Genomic DNA, 17,943 nt, shown 5'->3' on the forward strand with positions numbered 1-17,943 from the left:
CCTGTACTCACACCGCAGTTGATGGAAATTTCTCGAAATGACATTTCCATGAAGTCAGAAAGAAGTTGCAAAGGACTCCACCCCGTTTAAAACTGCAAAGTTTGTGGATTGTGTCAATTTTGTAGTAAAACCGGTTTAACATTTTCATCAGAAAGATGTGTTAAAAATGAAAAAAAAAGAAAATTTGGGTGCTGGGTTTTATTGCAGAATTAGCTCATCATGTTGCCAGAACTTGTAAACTATTGACCTTAAAGAAGCTTGACTATTTGGCTGAGTTTTTGGTACACGTCCAACATTTTAGCAGCAGTCCCTGAAAGCTCAGCAGGGCTTTGAGGTGTTGTCTGTGTGGTTTGTCACTATTAAAGAGGTCTTTGAGTTAAAGGTCAGTTCTGGGGAATTGGTCCAGCCTATGAGAACAGATGGTATATCTTCTCGGAATCCAGAGGAGCTTTGTCAGATCTGCAGCCATAACTCAAGATGGTGTGGAAATGTAGGAGTCACCGTTTCTATTCTTGTTTTCTACTTGTTTTCATACAAAAAAAGGAATCAGGATATCGTCCCCTCTGGTGTTTCACATTTGACTCTTCAGTCTGTTCTGACTCCCACAGGGAAAAAAACACAATGTTTTTAAAAAGGCCCATAATGCAAGAGGAAACAATGAAAAGATAAAAACAAAAATGAATTATTCTCACAGAAATAATTTTTTTTCAGGTTTTCAAATGCTGTTGGCATAATATATTTAATAATCACTTTTCTTTGATTAGGACTGTTCTTTGATAAAGGACTGTTCTGTGGAGCTACTGGTTACTAATCCCAGTTAGGATCCATTCATTAAATTCCAACAGCTCAGACAGAGAAAGATCTTTTGAAGTATCTCGTGGTGGTGCTGATGGTGGCAGTGCTGGTGGAGGCAGGTGGAAACATCCATCAAAGCTGCTGGAGGTACTTTGAGAGACATCAAGAGGACTGGGGACAGTGAGCAGGGAGAGTAGAGATCCAGGGCTGAATGAAGCTGGTTGATCATGAGTCTGCTTAAAGGCAAAAGGAAGAGCAGGAGATGGCTCTGAGCTCACTTGGGGTGAAACTGAGAGAGTCCCAGGAGCAGGACTTGGAAGAGGTGAGCTTAGAAGTGCACATGGTGGAGTTAAACTGTTTGGATTTCCACTCACCTGACATGGATAAAGCTGGCCTGCATTCATTGGACAATCTTGCTCCACTATACATGTGTTTTCTGCTTCTAAATGGGATAAAGAGGTATGCATGTGTGGTAAAGCAGTCAGAGAAGAACGTTGTTTCATTAAAAATGCATCCTCTGTGCAGAAAGAAGTTTCTGATGCCGAGTCAGACTTGAGCTGTGTGGCAGCTGCGGAGGGAACTGGGTTTGAAACAAGACTGGCACAGACTGGTCTGACATTTGTTGGGCTTGATGTGATGAGAGGTAGTTCGGCAAACAAAGAGTGAGGAGCTGGCTGTGGAGAGAAAGAGACTGCATAAGGAACAGTGGCTGGGCTGGAGGAGGAGGCCATTAAGAGTTCAGCTGATGAGGCAGCAGCTGAGGCTGCTGTTGTAGTTGTTGGAAGGGAGGCTGAAGGTGAGAGACGCGGCGTTTCAGCGTAGTCAAGAGTTTGAAGGTCTATGCTGAAGGTTAAGGAGGTAGAGAGTGAAGGAGTAGTTGAGCTTGAGGGCTGGGGAGGGCTGGAGCTGGTTTTGCAGAGGGCTGAGGAGGAGACCGAGAGGCGGGTGGATGAGCTGGATGCAGAGACTCTGAGGCAGCAGTAAGGTTTGTGACGCTCCAGAGCCTTCTCATAGATATGAAGCTCTTTCTTCAGTGCAGCGATTTCCTTTTGAAAAGCCAAGTTCGACTGCTCTAGACTTTGAAGCTCCTGAGGAGACAAGGACAAAGGGAAGAATGAAATTGAGAAACTCCAGGATATGAAATTACAACCCAAAATCAATAAAAGATGGCACAATATTGAACATGTTCATTTAAAAAAGAAAATGACTCCTATATTGACTTAGATGTTTGTCAAATTGCAAACTCTATGAACCCAAGATATTTCATGTTTTTTCTTTTCTTAGGTCTGCAGCACATTCCATAAAAAGTTTGGACAGTTAAGCTTTTACCACTACGTGATGTATCCATTCCTTCTAAGACTTAAATGAATTTCCGGCGTTGAAGACACTGAGAAATAACCACTTTCTTCTCTTCCTCAAACATGCCTTTTTAATGTGTGCAGAATGTCGTTTTGCAGCGTCTCACTGAAAAATTAATGGACGTCTCTGGAAAAGACGTCATCTTAAAGGCGGCAAGTGTTCCACTAAAGCGTCTCTTAACTTTTCTACATTAGTGCCGCCCTCACAGAAGAGCACTGAGACAACCTCGTGTCATCCCAGAGCCTGCCCTTTGAACTTGTGGCTGATAACAGTCTTAATGGTTCTTTTGATCTTTAGTCTGGAGCACCTGGCATCCATTTCTTCTTCTTCTTTTTCAAAAGAAAAAACTTGGATACTGATTAGTCTGACCACAATACACATTTCTACAGACTGATGATCCATGCCAGATGCCTCCGAACTCAGAGAAGTTGACGCTGCCCCTGAACAAGATTAACAAGAGGCTTCTTTTTTGCACAGTAAAGTTTTAAGGGGTGTTTGTGAAAGTAAGTCCATATTGTAGTGCTTGACAAAGGTTTCCGACAGTAATTCTTAGCCCAACTGGTTATACCTCAGCGTCAAGCCAGACGCTGTGATGTGTGAGTTTATGTATGTATTTATTTTATTATTGATTTTATTATGTGAAGCACTTTGCATTGCTTTTTGTATAAAAAGTGCTATATAAATATAAATTGAAGTGCCATCTTAGGGATCAGAGATCACAAGGGTGAATAGTTATCATATTACATTATGCATGGAAGGGGGTATATATAAATGGTGTAAATATGCAAATCACTTCCATTTTTTACCCTCATTCCATCTTCATATTTGAGTGTGTTTCAGGTCTGAAATTGCACAAATCAAATTATGTTAAAGAGATAAAACATGAAACATCTTTGATTCATGCCATCTGCAGTTAAATAAAAAATCTAAGTAAAATCCTTGGACTTTCCATACAGAAAAAACTTTTTTGAGTGGGGAGGGGAGGAGGAGTAGAAAGAAAAGGAGGAGAAAGAGTTAATGTGAAGTGAGTCAGGTTTATTTTTATTATACCTCAGAGCGGCACTCATCTGCCATAAAACTGATTGAAGGTATAATTAAAATGAAAAAACAGTGAACAATATCACACCCCATCCTGATAATATCACACTAGGCCTGTGTTGTGCTGTATTCAAGCAATGCCTGTAAGCTGGACTGACACTTTTCTTTCAGACTTGCAACAGAAAGATCCTCAAAGGAGAACTGAGATATTGCTGTTTATAGACAGTACTGCAACTTCAGCATGAAATGAGTTGGTAAATGCTATTCCCTGGTGACAGATGCAGAGGTGAAAATGTGTTTTTTAACTATTTTTTTATTATAGCCCCATAAAATATCAGAGCCGAGCCTTAAAACATATGTGTACAGACTTAATGTTCAAAAGAATAGTATAATGATCTCTAAAGTTTGTCATCACATGTGCACAACTATCAAAGCATGAACTGCTGACATAACTTTGTACTTTTTAAGGGATGAATTGGTTTGCGGCAGCAATGCTTCTTCAAGCATGTCCTGAAAGACATACTGAGAGCAGAACCGAAAGAGAAAGGGAGAGACAGTGAAAGTCAGGAGGACTATCCACACACAAAAGATACAAATCCATTCATAAATTCAGTGAACACACACTTATCCAACCACATGCGACTGCTAGGATGTTTGTTTGTGATGTTGAAAGATATTAGATAATTGACGGCAGACTAAACTGTTTTAGATTCTTTTAATAGTTAAAAAAAGGTCATAAAATCTACTCCTTAGAACACTTGAAGCTCACGAATTTGTGGAGAATCTTTTCAAAAACGACGACTACACGCACTCTCAGTTTTGGTATTAGAGCTTAGGCTTTGTTCATAGGGCTAACTTCTTATTTCTCAGCCACTGAAGACACTACAAACATGAAATAAAACCATTTGAGACGTTAAGCTTTCATCTTTTATTGTAAATTGTTGACTTATTTACTGTGTTCTCATGTTTATTGATATTTTGTTCAAATTAAAGCGGTTAGCGTCACATGTGCGTCACTCGAGGCTTGCAAAGTAAAACAACACGTCTTTCCAAGTTATTATGGGCTCATTAGGGCAGGCTTGAGTTGATGTGCAGTATTGTGTAGTGGTTAGAGGAGCGGTAACCCAAAGTATTGGTATTCTGACAGTTAGAGTTTCCCAAGAACTCATCCGGTCAGGCTAGTCTGAGGAGCTGAGTGTTTCGTTGCAATTATTCAATTTATGGGAAAGCATTTCCTCGGTTGCTTCACAGGCTGATATATGTTGGCAGCACAGAAGCCAAAATTAGACGAGTTTATTCCGTCTGGTTGAAAATGTCAGAAATTGAACTCCACATTGACGAATGTTCGAAACCGTTGAAAAGAAAACAAACAAACGACCTCTGTTGATGTTGGAAATGGTACTAGGGTTTCCTGTTTGCATTTTCCATGAAGATACTTATAAAGACGTCTCTTTTGTATTTTCAGATTATGTGTCATTAAACACATGCAACTGGTCATTTTGAATGAGTTGGTGTGTCTAGAGGCGAAAACTGGTTACTGCCAAAGGACACTAATCAAATACAAAAAGAGATTTGACTCAGCAGGTCAATAACGGCTGTATCTGGTCCAAATATTACTCATGGTCTGAGAACCTAAATGTGTTTATACAGTCATGCTAAGAGTAGGTCTTCTTTTGAGGGAAAAAATGTGAGTCTCATTAACATAAATAATTCATTTCAAGGTGAAGAAGTGTTTTTAGGGGGCGGAAATTGTGGGAATAAGCATTGAGTATTTTGTAGTGATAGTTACAGGAAGAGCAAGTCTCCTGGTAAAGCAGTGTGTGCTGATGGAAAGACAGCGTCACACGTCTCCCACTACCTGTGGAATTCCCCCTTAGGAAAAGGAAAACTGACGGTTACAAAGGGAAACCAGAGACAGGAATGTGTGTGCGTGTGGAGGGCACAGAGAAGAGGGAGGGCCAAAGGGGAGGGCGAACCGGAGGGAGTGAAAGTCCTTCTCCTAAAGCAGAGTATTTACAAGAAACGGCGACGAGCGCTCCGCTAGATTACACAATACACACACCACTGTAACACAGCCTGTGAGCTGCTGGGTGCGACAGAGAGGTAGACGGAAACTTAGAGAATGATGATTGAAGTAAGCAGGAAGGAAACCAGTTCTGTCTAACAAGTAGTGAATGATTCAAACCTCATGGAGTTCATCAGCTCTCTCTGTTTGTTTTTGGCGGCTCTTCCTCGCTGCGTTTCTGTTCTTCTCTCGTCTCTTTGTCACTCTTTGTCCTGTCTGTGGTTCATCTCCCTCCCTCTCCTGCAGAAATGAATGCACACAAAGTTATTAACAATCACTCAGGGCTGATTACAGCAGTACATGCAACGCATCCGTGGGACACTTTTACAACGTTTCAAGCACATCTTTTTTTGACACAGATGTCAATAGTTTTTTTTAAACATTGAATATTAAATCACGATTTAAAAAGAATTCATGCTTCTTCAAGTCCTGAGATCAAGCTATCAGATGAGATGCCGTGTGGTCTCTCAAAATAATACAGCTCAATAAAGACATAATAAAACCTGTGCTTGGATCAGGAGGAACTCGTGATGAAGCACATGATGTGACGCACAGTCAAAACTTGACAAATAAATCACGAGAAATAAACAAAACCACAAGTGAATTGAGTTCTATCATCCTTTCAAAAAAGTTAATTGAGCAGTTTTGAGAAAAGAAATGTTTTGTGTGTGTGGAGGGCACAGAGAAGAGAAGAGGTAGGGCCAAAAAGAACGCTACACACCCCAAATTTACAAGTTTTTTTAATGTGTCAACAACACCGGTTGACTCTGCTCCCCTAAAGCATCAGAGCTATGCAACACGATGGAACTGTTGCTAAAAAAACGGAGTCATCTGAACATGAACAAACAACCGGCTCCCTGCTCCCCTGACTCTGAGCAGGAGTCAAGTAGTCTCAAACTATAATAACAGTAGGTGCAGTTGCTGTATCAGTCAACGAGATGCAAATGAACTACCTTCAGTGTTGTTTGATTTGTCACAGGTCGACCGACGCTCACATTTGTTGCTCACATCTACAGTAGTTTGCTGCAAGGTGCAAACGTACTAAGAATGCGTTTGTTATCCAACGGATTCAGAGTGGCACCAGTGTGATAAATGATGAGGGCTTTCTTTCTCTAAGTTACATTTTGAACCTTTGACATAAATATCATAAGGAAGTTAGCAAGGCCCTTGAGAGTGAGCGTGACAGGTCGTATCCCCAGTCTGTGCATTCAAAGGAACCATAAATAAATATCATCTAATCACAAACCAAACTGACAGGCTGGCACATGCATGTTTATTCACATAAGGAGCCATATCATGAAAAAGGAACAGATTAGTGTGAAACTTGGAGATGCAGAACACTTATTTGTCTTTTCAGTCTTCCGTGGGGTTTTGTATGGTGTCATTTTGGGGATTTGTTTAAAACTTGACAGTTGAGACAGGTGGGTGTTAAGATGTGCAATAACTATTTTGTGTATAGTTACTGAAGTCAAATTAAATAAAATGTGTATATAGTGGTACAATTTGACAACAAACTGTATAGCAGGAATAAAAGCAGAAGCAGACATAAATGCTTCGCACATCTTACATCCAGCTAATATTTGTGGTAATATAATGCAGTTCCATTTTTTCTGACAGGCTGATTGACAGGAAGACAACAGGACTCACCTGTGCAGACGTGTTGCTGCGGCACTCCTCGGCAGACAGAGAGCTGGGGCTGTTGGGCTCGTACCCGTGGTCCATAAATAACAAGGGCATCTCCACCTCTGCTGCAGTAGACCTGTCGCCCGCTTTTCCACCAGCAGGATGAACCTTCAACCAGTGTGGATCATATTTTCAGCGCGTCCGCTGACAAACTCCACCCTGCACCGTGCAAAGTTTTGGCTTCTGAACAGGTAGTGTTGTGACCTGTTTTTGCGATGCAGTCCAGAGTTCGGTGGTTATCTGGTGAGTTATGGTGGTATGAGAAGCGGAGAGTGAGGCGTTGATGGCTTTTGAGAGCAAGAGGTCTGACAATGATGCAACATGATGATGAGACTTCTTTCGGTTTCACTTTATTCTAAACCCACCCGTTGCAGATTAATACCTCGCCGTGCTGCCTTCGCGTGTCGTGGATGGTTTCACTTTGCTGACAGTTTTACACAAATAATTTTTTCGTGAGGTTTTAGAGTCACCCATTACACCCAGCTCCTGATACGTGTCACATGATTTCATTTTTGTCTTTTTATCTCCATTCTCTGGTTTGAACGTGTGGAGCGCTCCTAAATGGTCATTTAGAATATCCGATGGTGTCTTAAGGCACCATTTCAAAATGAATAGTAAGTATTCGGAGAGGAACCGCTCTGAGCCGTTGACCATATTAGGAACCGGGTCGCTTTTCCCACAAGTGCAGGGAATTTCTTGAGCGCCTTTGTCGGGAAATGAACGATCAAGTCCCCCAGACTGCAGCTAACAGCTTTTACCAAATCTCGACAGGAAATATGAAAAAAAATAATAATAATAAAAAACTGAGAGTGAAAAGGTACCATTCATGAATCTGTAAATGGCTTCAGTCAGTTTAAGACTAAATCAGTTTTTCCAAAGCTCCTCTATTTGGGGTATGCTTATAAGTTTCAAGTAGTAACTTTAGAATATAAATATATAATATATAAAACCCTAATTAAGATTACCTCAATCAGGTGTTTTCAATAAATATCATAGTTGCTCTTCTATTGCTGAATATCAAAGAGAGCCTTTGAAAACTGCTCTTTGAACTCAAACTTCTATCCATTTGCTCTTATTACTGACAGTTTGTCCGTTTTTGATCTCTTAAGGATCAATATTTCTCTTTTCGAGTTGGTAGTTACATAAAGTCTGGTGGGAGAGCCTGATGTGACGTGAAGGTGGAGACTAAAGTCTACCAGGTAACCAGTTATGGAAGAAGTATTCAGATCCTTTATTCAAAAGTACAATATCAGTGTTGTGAAGATACTCCACTAAAAGTCAACTTTTTTCTTTGACAGATCGTACTTAAGTTGAGAGAAAGTGTTAAAGGAAGAGTAGTGATTCAGTCAGATTGATTGATATCAATGAGAGTTTATACATCTCTATGGAGTGGACCGATTCGCTCCAGATTAAACATCTGAAAGCAGGAATCAGTGTGTGAGCTAAGGCCAGCTATTGCTTCTGATTTTCTGGATAGATTCAAACTGGTACAGAAAATGGATGGATGGAGGGTTGCCATTCAGTTCAATTTCTGATACAATATCAATTAAAATAATTCAATTTCTGTACAAATTGGGCTTTGCTAGAAAATAGGTTTTTGACAAAAATTATTTAATAAATGAATAAATACACTCTTTGGTCAGTACAGTCTTAAATATTTTGCTTTGCTTTTGTCAAGCTTCTCTCGGTTGGCATACTTCCTATAATAGACACGCTGCTTTTGGGTGTGACAGTCCTGCTGTCATTGTTGCCCCACTGTCATGCCTTCACCCTCCTTACAGGTTCTTCCCGACTCATTGCTTTATGTCACAATACTAGTTTCACAGAACTATTCTTTCAAAATGGAATTACTAACGTAGTTGATAATGAAAATGGCCTACAGTAAAAAAAATGGAATCGAGGATTTCATGAATCTGTATTGGATTTTTCAATTCAAAATAGAGTCAAATCAAAAATATATATTTTAATCCAGCCCCTAGTGTGAACAGCATGTTAGTGTTGTAGATTATTTTATTTAGGGGAAAAAAACACTATTTGTTGGAGCTCATCAGCCTATTTGAAATATGACCCTGTTTGCGCACTACTACGACACACATAAAAAGGATTTGAAACCTCTGATTTTATCTTTAATCTTGTCTTGTGTCCACTGTGTTTTCAAAAATTAAAGTTGAAATATAAAGTCAGAAAAAATTAAAATACTCAAGTACAAGTAAACCAAAATTCACTAAAGTGCTTGATTAAATGTACGTAGGTACTTTCCGTGACAGCATATAACTTCTGTTTTAGAAGGTAGCTTAATCAACCGCGTTCTCCAACATCTCCAAGATGAGGCAAATGTTCAGATGTATTGACAATAAAAGACTCATGCCTTTGTATCACCTGGTCTAGACTCAAACTCTCTCTTTACCCTTTCAACTGCTCCACGTGCTTTATATGAGCTTATTACATTTCATTAAAACAATACTCATTATTTTTGCAAACTTCTTTTGTTGTGCACTTGCACAAGGTTAAAAAATGTTTTGACCTGAAAAATGTTTGTGATGACCTCTTCCTACAGCATGAAATTATATCTTCTCCTCTCAGGTCCTCACCAGTCAACACTGATGTGGATGGGAGATGTGAATGCCTTTTGTGGCCTAAACAGAGCAAGACAATTGTATTGTGAACTTAACATTCATTTATGTGGAAATATATCTAAATTTGTCCAACACAAGTCTCTCCAAATCCTGGGTCAAATGTGTAATTCCCAAAACAGACATATGGTGGCGCCAAACCCAACGCATGGGCAGGGTACGCCACAAAATAAAACCACACCTTAAATTATTCGTTGACCAATCATTTCTCTTTATCAGTCTCCAACAACCAATCAACGCTGTTTTGATGTAAAAATAACCAATCGCTGCAACGTGGGACGGGAATGTCACTGCAGCTGCTTTCCGGGTGGCAATGCTGCTCCTAGAAGCTAATCATCTTCCAGACAAAATCTTACATCTTTAATATTTATTTAATAATTCTAAAAAACTAAAATCGAGGGCAGCATATGACCCAGAAAGCGCCGTCATGGGTTTGCGGACAATTTTGAAGAAGATGAAACAGAAGGAGCGCGAGATGAGGCTGCTCATGTTGTATCCTTTCGGTAACGGTTTAGCCTAGCTAGAAACAAGGGAGCCTTCGTGTTTTTACCTGTTTATAACCTCGCCTGTGTCAAAAAGATGCGCAAGCATCAATTTGTCTCGTGTCGTACAGTAATATAGATATAAGATAACAACTGTATGCGATTGAGGTTTGCTCCTTAGCACCTTTAGCTAACCCCTTAGTTACGGAACTAACTAGCTGTGTGTACAGTTTAGAGGCTGTTGCTGATTACCTGTCAGGTGTGTGAGGTTTCTTTGACCTGTCACGTGCAGAGGTCTGGACAACGCGGGGAAGACGACCATCCTGAAGAAGTTCAACGGGGAGGACGTCAGCACCATCTCTCCCACACTGGGCTTCAACATCCAAACATTGGAGCACAAAGGGTAGGGCGCGCACATCTTCACCTGTACTCGAGGAGAGAGGTGTTGAGGTAACAGGCAAACAAAACTGGACATCTTCTCTTCAGAGGGTCATTTTACATCAAATTGGAGTCCATGTCTGAACGCTGCATGTCTCTTTTGTGACAGCCTACTGCTGTATGTAATAGTTTCTGTCAGAGGTCTAACAGTGTCTGTAAAGACCTACAATGTGGAATAATGCCATCTTTGCCTGTTATGGAAGTTGAAAAGAGTTAAGCAAAGGAATCACCTGCACATCCTCACTTACAGCTCCCCCAACAAGCTGTTGGGGGAGTGCATTTAAGGGGTTTAGACATTCTTCAAATGTCAATTCAGTTCATTTTAGTTTGTAGTTAAAAGCACTTTTCTGAAAGTAAGAGTTCAAAGGAGTTTCTTTAACCTCGTGCTTTCATCCACTACATCTCTGATATATTTCTTGATTATATTTTTGCTATGAACAAAACCTTTTGGTGTGTAACTTAACCTTCTTTTCCACAATCATTTCTTTTTCCTTTCCAGAGTGAACCGTCAGCGTGTAAACTTCCAGTTTTAACCCACACTCCTCTTTGCGCTCTGTTGTTTTGAAGCTTTAAACTCAATATCTGGGACGTAGGCGGTCAGAAGTCGCTGCGCTCCTACTGGAGGAACTATTTCGAGAGCACAGACGGGCTGGTGTGGGTGGTGGACAGCGCAGACAGGCTCAGACTGGAGGACTGCAAGCGGGAGCTCAGTGCTCTGCTGCTGGAGGAGGTACACGAAACTTTTCGAGTTGCTTTTCCTTCATTTGACTTGACCAATCTATGTCATCTACACAGTAAATCAGCAACTTATTTAAACTTGCAGTTTTTTTTTCTGTTGATTTAAGGAGACTATTAGCCTACTTTATTCCTAAATGACATTTATTGTTCCTTGCTCCCACCCTCGCAGAGGTTAGCTGGTGCAACGCTGCTGGTTTTTGCCAACAAACAGGACTTACCAGGAGCTTTGTCTAAAGAACTAATAAGAGAGGTAAGCTCAACTCCCACTTTAGTCTTCATTGTGAGTCAGTGGTTTCAAAGATGCATATTTCATGTTCTTAATGCTCTGACTTTGTGTTCTGCAGGCATTGGCCCTGGATCAAATCAAAAGTCATCACTGGTGCATCATCGATTGCAGCGCAGTTACAGGAGAAAACCTGTTAACTGGAGTGGACTGGCTTCTAGATGATATTGCTGCAAGGGTCTTCAACACTGACTGAGTTTGTTTTCCACCAATTGCTGCCTCTTGTTTTATTCAGGCTCGGACATACTGAGAGGATTCAACAGCTGTGTTTTTGTGGTTTATGAATGCTTTTATATTCTGTTAAAATCAGATAATCAGCAAATGATTTGTGCCTCTAGGTCTATTTTTCTTTTTTTTGTCCACTAATAAATACATTTGTGTTGATGCAATACAGGATTGTGTACTTGACATGATTTACCCTGGCTAACTCAGGGGCTGTGAGACAGCATCTAGGACTCTTACACCTTTCTCAAATCCAAGCACTTTTAAAGAATTTAGGGTTTTAGAGATTTTCTAACATCTCACTTATGTTCTTAACAGTACATATAGAGCCAGTGATGTTCCATTAATCACATGAAACCTGATGTTATTGGTGTCAAAGAACCAACATTATCTACTATAGCCCTCTACAGCAGAGCGGCCAACAAATGGGAGTGATTCAATTTGAGATCTCATCTTCCAAGTAAACAATTCCTGGCATAAACTACATGGTCACTTGTATGTTCACCAGCTCGGTCATTTTCTAAAACATGTCATGCAGCTGAATGTTCTGGTTGTGCAAGCCAAACCCAAAAAGATCCAACTTTCTGTCAGAAATATCCAAGCAGGTCTAAATATGCACAGGTCAGCGGTTGAGTGTTTATAGAACCTCCAGAGCTGTTGGCTTATAGTTGGGAAAGATAAACCCAAAACAAGGGCTGTAGAGGGATCATAGAACTCCCACATGGTAATCAAACTCTGGATCAGTTTGAAACTTCCTTTGAAGGAATATGAAATCATTTTATTCATGAATCAAGACTGATGATCACTGGTGTAAGATCTGTACACAAGTAAGATGCCACCATTCACAAGCTCCAAATATAAATGTATGAAAAGAAATGGCGGTTGAAGGTGTTTTATTTTAAATGTCCCCAGTCTATACATTTAAATGAGGAAGGAATATGGTTGTTCAGGGATGATCAAATTAACACTAGAATTGATTCAGTCAGGTCATCATTAACAGTTTAAACAGCCAATACAGAAACATTTACAAGCTTCTCAGACATCCAGTGGACTTGTGGAATACTTCAGAGATTCACAGCAACCCGTCCAGTCTGCAAAGAGACACAACGTCAGAACATGGATGGCACAATAAGGATTTAACTTTAAAGTTGGTTTTTTAACAAAAAACAATAGAGTAAAGTAGTAAGATCAGAGGGGTTACCAATCAGTCATGAATCTTCAGACTGGGGCGGTAAAAATAACTCATCACATCAAAATCATTTGTTGAATTAGATCCCCTTTTTACTTCTAAGTAAAAACAAGTGAAATACTCACCAATACGAATAGATTATCAGATCAATGGTAACTGCCAGAGAGGGAAAAAATAAAAATATTAAATGTATGTTTTTACCAGAAAGAGTCACATTTAATGTGTAATAATACAAAGTTTTGTTGTTGAACAAGTTATCCAGCAGCTCTATCTATATTTCAGAGTTAAACATACTGTGAAGGTGGAGCTTCATTTGGTGAATATAATGAATTAGAAGGTTAAATTAGACTGTTGCTGGGATGTGATCAGAAACTATTTTTCAGTCAGATCCTCAGCTGAAGCTCCCACTCAAACCCAGCAGGTCACCTTACACCTCCTAGCCAAAAGGGTTCTCAGTGCCATACTGGGTCAACATGAGGGGATATCAACTGAGAACAGCTGGGAGGAAGTAGTGAAAACTCCCACAACTGAATTAGTGTCACATGGTTCATCATTTCCACAATCCCAGCAACTGTTGCAGCAGCTCATTTACCTGCAAGAGAAGTCCAGCTGGTCATGCCTTCCTTTGTGCTTAGAACAAGAAACCTGTGAAAGGCGAACAGGATTAGCGATGTTTATTACATTAATGGGCACAAGTTTAGACCCATGAGATCAGAGGGGATACCAATCAGTCATGAATTCTCAGACTGGGGCGGTATAAACCAAATCATCATTTCTGCTTAAGAATTTATAGCCTGAATATTAGAAAGGTAGCTCCAAGTTAAAATAAATAAATTATATACACTCACCATAGAGGACAAGTATGATGTCAAACTACCTAAAGAAAGAAAAAAAAAAAGTTATTTTAAAGTACAAAGCAGAGATTAAACACAGCTCAGAAAATAGTTCCGGAGTGTGCCAGTTAAATCTGCCAACTCTGAATGGGAGCAGACAAAGTGTCCAAGGTTCACTGGAAGGGTTTCATTTTATTATTATAAAAAAATAATAAATAAAAAAAAATCTCCATTAGGATGCAAACTAACTACAGTGAGGAACATGTGCGAACTAATCCAGTTCATTCACTCATCCAATGACAGCAACAGTGTAATTTTAGCTTGTTACTGGGATGTGATCAGTTTGATGACTTCAGTCATAAGCTCAGTCGGATCTCCCTTCTCCATCAGAACTCCTGCAGGTCACCTTACACCTGGTAAGGATCAGGGTCATCGGTGCCTTGCTGGGTCAACAGGAGGGGAGACCAACTGGCGATGAGAGGGCATGTCAACACCCCTCGACCGTCTTGTCACGTCATCATTTACACAATCCCAGCAACTTAATCACAGCGGCTTTCTCACCTGCAGCACCGTCCGAGTGTGTTGAAGCCAGTCGTTTCCTCAGCACGCCTGCAACAAGCGAGAGATGCCTTTACTTCATGGAACTTACAAGAACCGAATTTAAAATACAACAGAGTATACCAGTCAGAGGGGATACCAATCAGTCACGAATTCTCAGACTGGGGCGGTATAAACTAAATCACTTCTGGTCATTACTGTGATGTTGCAGCACTGAGCAAACACCAACCTCAGGGGCAAAAGATGAGCAGCCTCCACCTTCACATCCACACTGGTCCAACAGCCACCCCGAACCCTAGAGAGTGCAGACAGAAAGTTGATTATACAAAACCGTATCATTTTCTGATTTTAAACAAAGATGCCTTCACAGTCACGTTTCCACTCAGACAGTTGGTAACCCCAACGGGTCATCCCCTTATTGCCAAGGCAACACCAGTGGGTTCACCTTTTCAGGTTCTGGCAGTAACACAAGGCGTAAGACTTGTGCGGGTTTCATCATAAAGGAAACAATCATACGTAGCTAAGCTATTAATTTACTTAAAACTGCCCCAATGTTAATTAAACATCTACACCAACGCCCTAATTTTGCAGTCTTAAGACTCACTCACCGGTATAACACCTGTGCCTGCGAGAAGATGGCAGCATCTTGACGAAAATCCAAGGACCTGTTGAAACAATACTTTTAGTTTGGAGCACAGAATGCTATATACAGCTCAAAGTTGAGCTCTTCTGATATCAGATATTCCGTTTCTCAACAGCAGTTCAGACGAACGAGATTCCAGATGTATCTCATCATTTTCAGCAGGTCTAGGAATTTGCAACATTAGTAATGTTTTAGAGGACTTTCCTCTTACCCAAAAACCTTGAATGCCCCCATGCCGCTGAAGCAGTTGCATCCACCTGGAAAGACAAATTCTCTTGTTTTATGGTAATCAAACTTAAATGAAACATAAGATGCACGTTTAACGCAGTTTCTCAGAAGTTCATGTCGTTTCATACTGAATCAGAGTGAGCTAAGTTTCATCATCATAGAAACTGCATTACAGAGAAATTGGTTCATTTTAGTGCCAGATGGGAAAAACTAAGTTCTTACCATGAAGCCTTTATGGGTGCCAGTTCCCAGACGCCACAGAGGAGGACCTGCAGGACAAAAGTGCCATTTTAGTAGAAAGCAACAACCACTGTCGTACAGACGCTAAACGCCTTTAATGTTTGATCAGGGCTTTGGTGACAAACTGCCATGTGACAATAGTCGTCCAGGTGTTTGATGGGTGCTAACCCATGTCATCCTTTCAAACACGCCTTTCACACCATATCATAGAAAACTTGCTGTATCATCTAGTACCAAAACGTTTAACGCTAGCAGTGGAACAATTCAGTGTTTGGCATTCAAAGCAAACATGATGTGGAAAAGCCATCTCTGATAACAGACGTCACACCCACATGGACACTTACGTTAGGTTGCGCCATCTCTTCCTGCTGAACCGGCAATGGAAGTTTCCACCTAGCAGAAATAAATAAGTTAATGAACTGTACAAACTCCCAATTTCAATCAATTCAACTCAGGGTAATCAGATTAAAAGGGTGACATCACTTTGATCAGGCATATGCTTGTCAATATTTGTAATCATCATAAATACCCACTACTGAACCAACTCAAAGACACCACATGTGCTCACCTTTGCACTTTCCAACTGCTTTGAGGAGTTCTGTGCAAGCAGCGAGCGAAGGCCAACCTGCAAGATGAAACGCAATTAGCTGTGAAGTTTAAGAGTAAAACATGACCTTCGGGGTCTTCGAAGGCCTGGTCAGAATAAAAAAAGCAGTCATCAGAAGAGTCAGGCATATGCTTGTCTATTATAAATTCATCAGTTTGAGCCGTAACAATTTTTTTCCAAAACATTTTTTACGTCGCTGTTGCTCACCTGAAGACGTTAAGAGTTGTTAATCTTTAAAAGAAGAGGCCTCAGATGCCTGTCGAGGAAAATAAATGATTAAATGTGTGCATGTGTGTTGGATTTAAAATAAATAAATTGGGGAGGGGGGGTATATGTTTTGGAGCCAATATGCTACTCAGAATCTGGTAAAGAAGTTTCTTCAAAGGCTGATTCGGTAAGAGAGAGTTCAAAGACTCATCATTGCAGCACACTGACTCACAGCAAGCTGAGAAAAATGGCACATTTTGTAATTACCTCATGTCGGGTGTCTCATACTCCTCGCACCTTGAAGACAAAAAAGTATGTTTTTAGCGACCACCTCGAACTGCATTGGTTTAAATACATTTTAAAGAATCTTAACAGCTTCATGCTACTCAGAAAATTGAGAGTAAAGCATCTTCAAGAGATTTATTCAGTGAGAGAGTTCAAGTGGAACATCACTGTAGCATGAGGCTGTCCAACACGCCAGCCGCTTTAATTACAGTTGTGTTAAAGATACAGGCAAACTACAATAATTAAGGAACAGTGGAAATAATAACGCAAATATTACCTTTGCAGCACGTGTGTTTTAAGTGTTTCACCATCTGTAAGACCAAATGAAAGCTGTATTAGCATGATGCTATCTGCAGGTAGCCTTTCCCGGTCAGCCACCACGTGATCGAGCCACGCAACGTGTTCCAGACACGAGCAGGCACAAAACACAGAAGTTGCATGAAAATCGTCTCCCATCAGAATAATATAGTGCAGTCACAGTCATTCAGTACAGGTCTGTGAAAATTCTCATCATTGAGAGACGATGCAAACAACTGCGCCAAACACGCACCGACCATTTCTAAGAGATATCCAAATAAAACAGAAAAACAAGAATAAGTCTGCCTAAATATTATAATCAATATTTAAACAGGATGGTTCTACTTATGGTGAAGGAGCTTCAGTGGTTAAAATAATAGGGATTATTGGTGGATGGTTGATGATTATATTCAGTTCTGATCGATGCTGAACTGTAACAGCAAACAGAGGCTGCTAGCTTAAACACAGCCGTAGCTTGTAAGGAGGCTGCAAACAGCCACTCAGCTGCGAGTCCACAGCAGTTTTTCCATCTTTTGCAGATGATATATTAAATAACAATAAAATACTGAGACCAAATTGAAGCTTTCGAGCATGAGGAAAACTCTTACCCTGTTCAGATCCCAGAAAAAAGTGAAAGAAGAAAACGGTGCATCTGGGTTTTATGTCCCGCGAGCAGGACTCCTCCCACCGCGTGACTTTGACGGGGGAAACGACCTTAAAAAAAAACATTCAGCCGCTTACGACACTGGATGGAATACAGTTTTAAAAACAAAGCATAAACATTTAAAACTTGTTTTTTGTAGGCAAATATTTTTTCGAAGAACAAATTTCACTCAGGCGCGAGAAGCAGCTGTTATAACGTCATTTCCGTTAGAAGCAAGTAGTTGTCTGATGTCGCCACTGGGTGACAGCAAAGATACTTAAACTATCTGCAGACTGAGCTTAAATGAAAGAGATGTCCAATAGCGTGTAAGAAAATAGATTTCCTGCAACAAGCATGTCCAAAACCATGTGCACAGTTGATTTTGGTTATTTTACTGTACCACATCTTCATCTTTACAAATTATAGTTAATTGTGAAAGTATAAGCCTGGGTGTCAGGATTGCTGACAAATTGTCCT

The 17,943-nt window shown here is 40.3% G+C and overlaps 2 protein-coding genes and 6 non-coding genes across 9 annotated transcripts; 1 reads left to right on the forward strand and 7 right to left on the reverse strand.

The window, feature by feature from the left end:
• Window positions 1-774: 774 nt before the first annotated feature.
• Window positions 775-7,307, reverse strand: batf2 (basic leucine zipper ATF-like transcription factor 2). The gene is made up of 3 exons (XM_072376289.1): window positions 6,905-7,307; window positions 5,378-5,497; window positions 775-1,883 (listed from the first exon to the last, which is right to left on the reverse strand). The coding sequence occupies exons 1-3, from the start codon at window positions 6,992-6,994 to the stop codon at window positions 798-800; spliced, it is 1,296 nt and encodes a 431-aa protein (XP_072232390.1). The 5' UTR covers window positions 6,995-7,307; the 3' UTR covers window positions 775-797.
• A 2,556-nt stretch (window positions 7,308-9,863) lies between these two features.
• On the forward strand, window positions 9,864-11,861 carry arl2 (ADP-ribosylation factor-like 2). Of its 2 annotated transcripts, XM_072376108.1 has the most exons (6): window positions 9,864-9,882; window positions 9,973-10,065; window positions 10,348-10,458; window positions 11,061-11,223; window positions 11,401-11,481; window positions 11,576-11,861. In XM_072376108.1, exons 2-6 carry the CDS (start codon window positions 10,001-10,003, stop codon window positions 11,708-11,710), a joined length of 555 nt encoding a protein of 184 aa, XP_072232209.1. In that variant the 5' UTR covers window positions 9,864-9,882; window positions 9,973-10,000; the 3' UTR covers window positions 11,711-11,861. The 2 variants fall into 2 exon arrangements, with proteins under 2 accessions (XP_072232209.1, XP_072232208.1); XM_072376107.1 differs by lacking the exon at window positions 9,864-9,882 and having other exon boundaries at window positions 9,889-10,065.
• A 1,057-nt stretch (window positions 11,862-12,918) lies between these two features.
• On the reverse strand, window positions 12,919-12,990 carry LOC140282450 (small nucleolar RNA SNORD31). Its single transcript, XR_011909883.1, has one exon. It is a non-coding gene; the product is annotated as a small nucleolar RNA SNORD31 (small nucleolar RNA).
• Window positions 12,991-13,630: 640 nt separating this feature from the next.
• On the reverse strand, window positions 13,631-13,703 carry LOC140282448 (small nucleolar RNA SNORD31). Its single transcript, XR_011909881.1, has one exon. It is a non-coding gene; the product is annotated as a small nucleolar RNA SNORD31 (small nucleolar RNA).
• A 734-nt stretch (window positions 13,704-14,437) lies between these two features.
• On the reverse strand, window positions 14,438-14,508 carry LOC140282449 (small nucleolar RNA SNORD31). The gene has a single exon (XR_011909882.1). It is a non-coding gene; the product is annotated as a small nucleolar RNA SNORD31 (small nucleolar RNA).
• Window positions 14,509-14,693: 185 nt separating this feature from the next.
• Window positions 14,694-14,820, reverse strand: LOC140282451 (small nucleolar RNA SNORD22). Its single transcript, XR_011909884.1, has one exon. It is a non-coding gene; the product is annotated as a small nucleolar RNA SNORD22 (small nucleolar RNA).
• Window positions 14,821-15,046: 226 nt separating this feature from the next.
• Window positions 15,047-15,116, reverse strand: LOC140282447 (small nucleolar RNA SNORD30). The gene has a single exon (XR_011909880.1). It is a non-coding gene; the product is annotated as a small nucleolar RNA SNORD30 (small nucleolar RNA).
• Window positions 15,117-15,286: 170 nt separating this feature from the next.
• LOC140282445 (small nucleolar RNA SNORD29) lies at window positions 15,287-15,351 on the reverse strand. Its single transcript, XR_011909879.1, has one exon. It is a non-coding gene; the product is annotated as a small nucleolar RNA SNORD29 (small nucleolar RNA).
• Between the last annotated feature and the right edge of the window lie 2,592 nt (window positions 15,352-17,943).

The sequence above is a fragment of the Leuresthes tenuis genome, unplaced genomic scaffold, assembly GCF_036924035.1.
Source record: "Leuresthes tenuis unplaced genomic scaffold, fLeuTen1.0.hap1 SCAF_22, whole genome shotgun sequence".
Classification (NCBI taxonomy): Eukaryota; Metazoa; Chordata; class Actinopteri; order Atheriniformes; family Atherinopsidae; genus Leuresthes; species Leuresthes tenuis.

What these genes read in the sequence shown, in the direction of transcription:
- batf2 (XM_072376289.1), bottom strand. Translation starts at nt 6,994, where the DNA reads ATGCCCTTGTTATTTATGGACCACGGGTACGAGCCCAACAGCCCCAGC. An exon ending in GCAGCAACACGTCTGCACAG is followed by an intron (nt 5,498 to 6,904) that starts GTGAGTCCTGTT and finishes TCATTTCTGCAG; the next exon opens with GAGAGGGAGGGAGATGAACC. An exon ending in GAGCTGATGAACTCCATGAG is followed by an intron (nt 1,884 to 5,377) that starts GTTTGAATCATT and finishes TTGTCTCCTCAG; the next exon opens with GAGCTTCAAAGTCTAGAGCA.
- arl2 (XM_072376108.1), top strand. Translation starts at nt 10,001, where the DNA reads ATGGGTTTGCGGACAATTTTGAAGAAGATGAAACAGAAGGAGCGCGAG. An exon ending in GAGATGAGGCTGCTCATGTT is followed by an intron (nt 10,066 to 10,347) that starts GTATCCTTTCGG and finishes TGTCACGTGCAG; the next exon opens with AGGTCTGGACAACGCGGGGA. An exon ending in CAAACATTGGAGCACAAAGG is followed by an intron (nt 10,459 to 11,060) that starts GTAGGGCGCGCA and finishes GTTGTTTTGAAG; the next exon opens with CTTTAAACTCAATATCTGGG.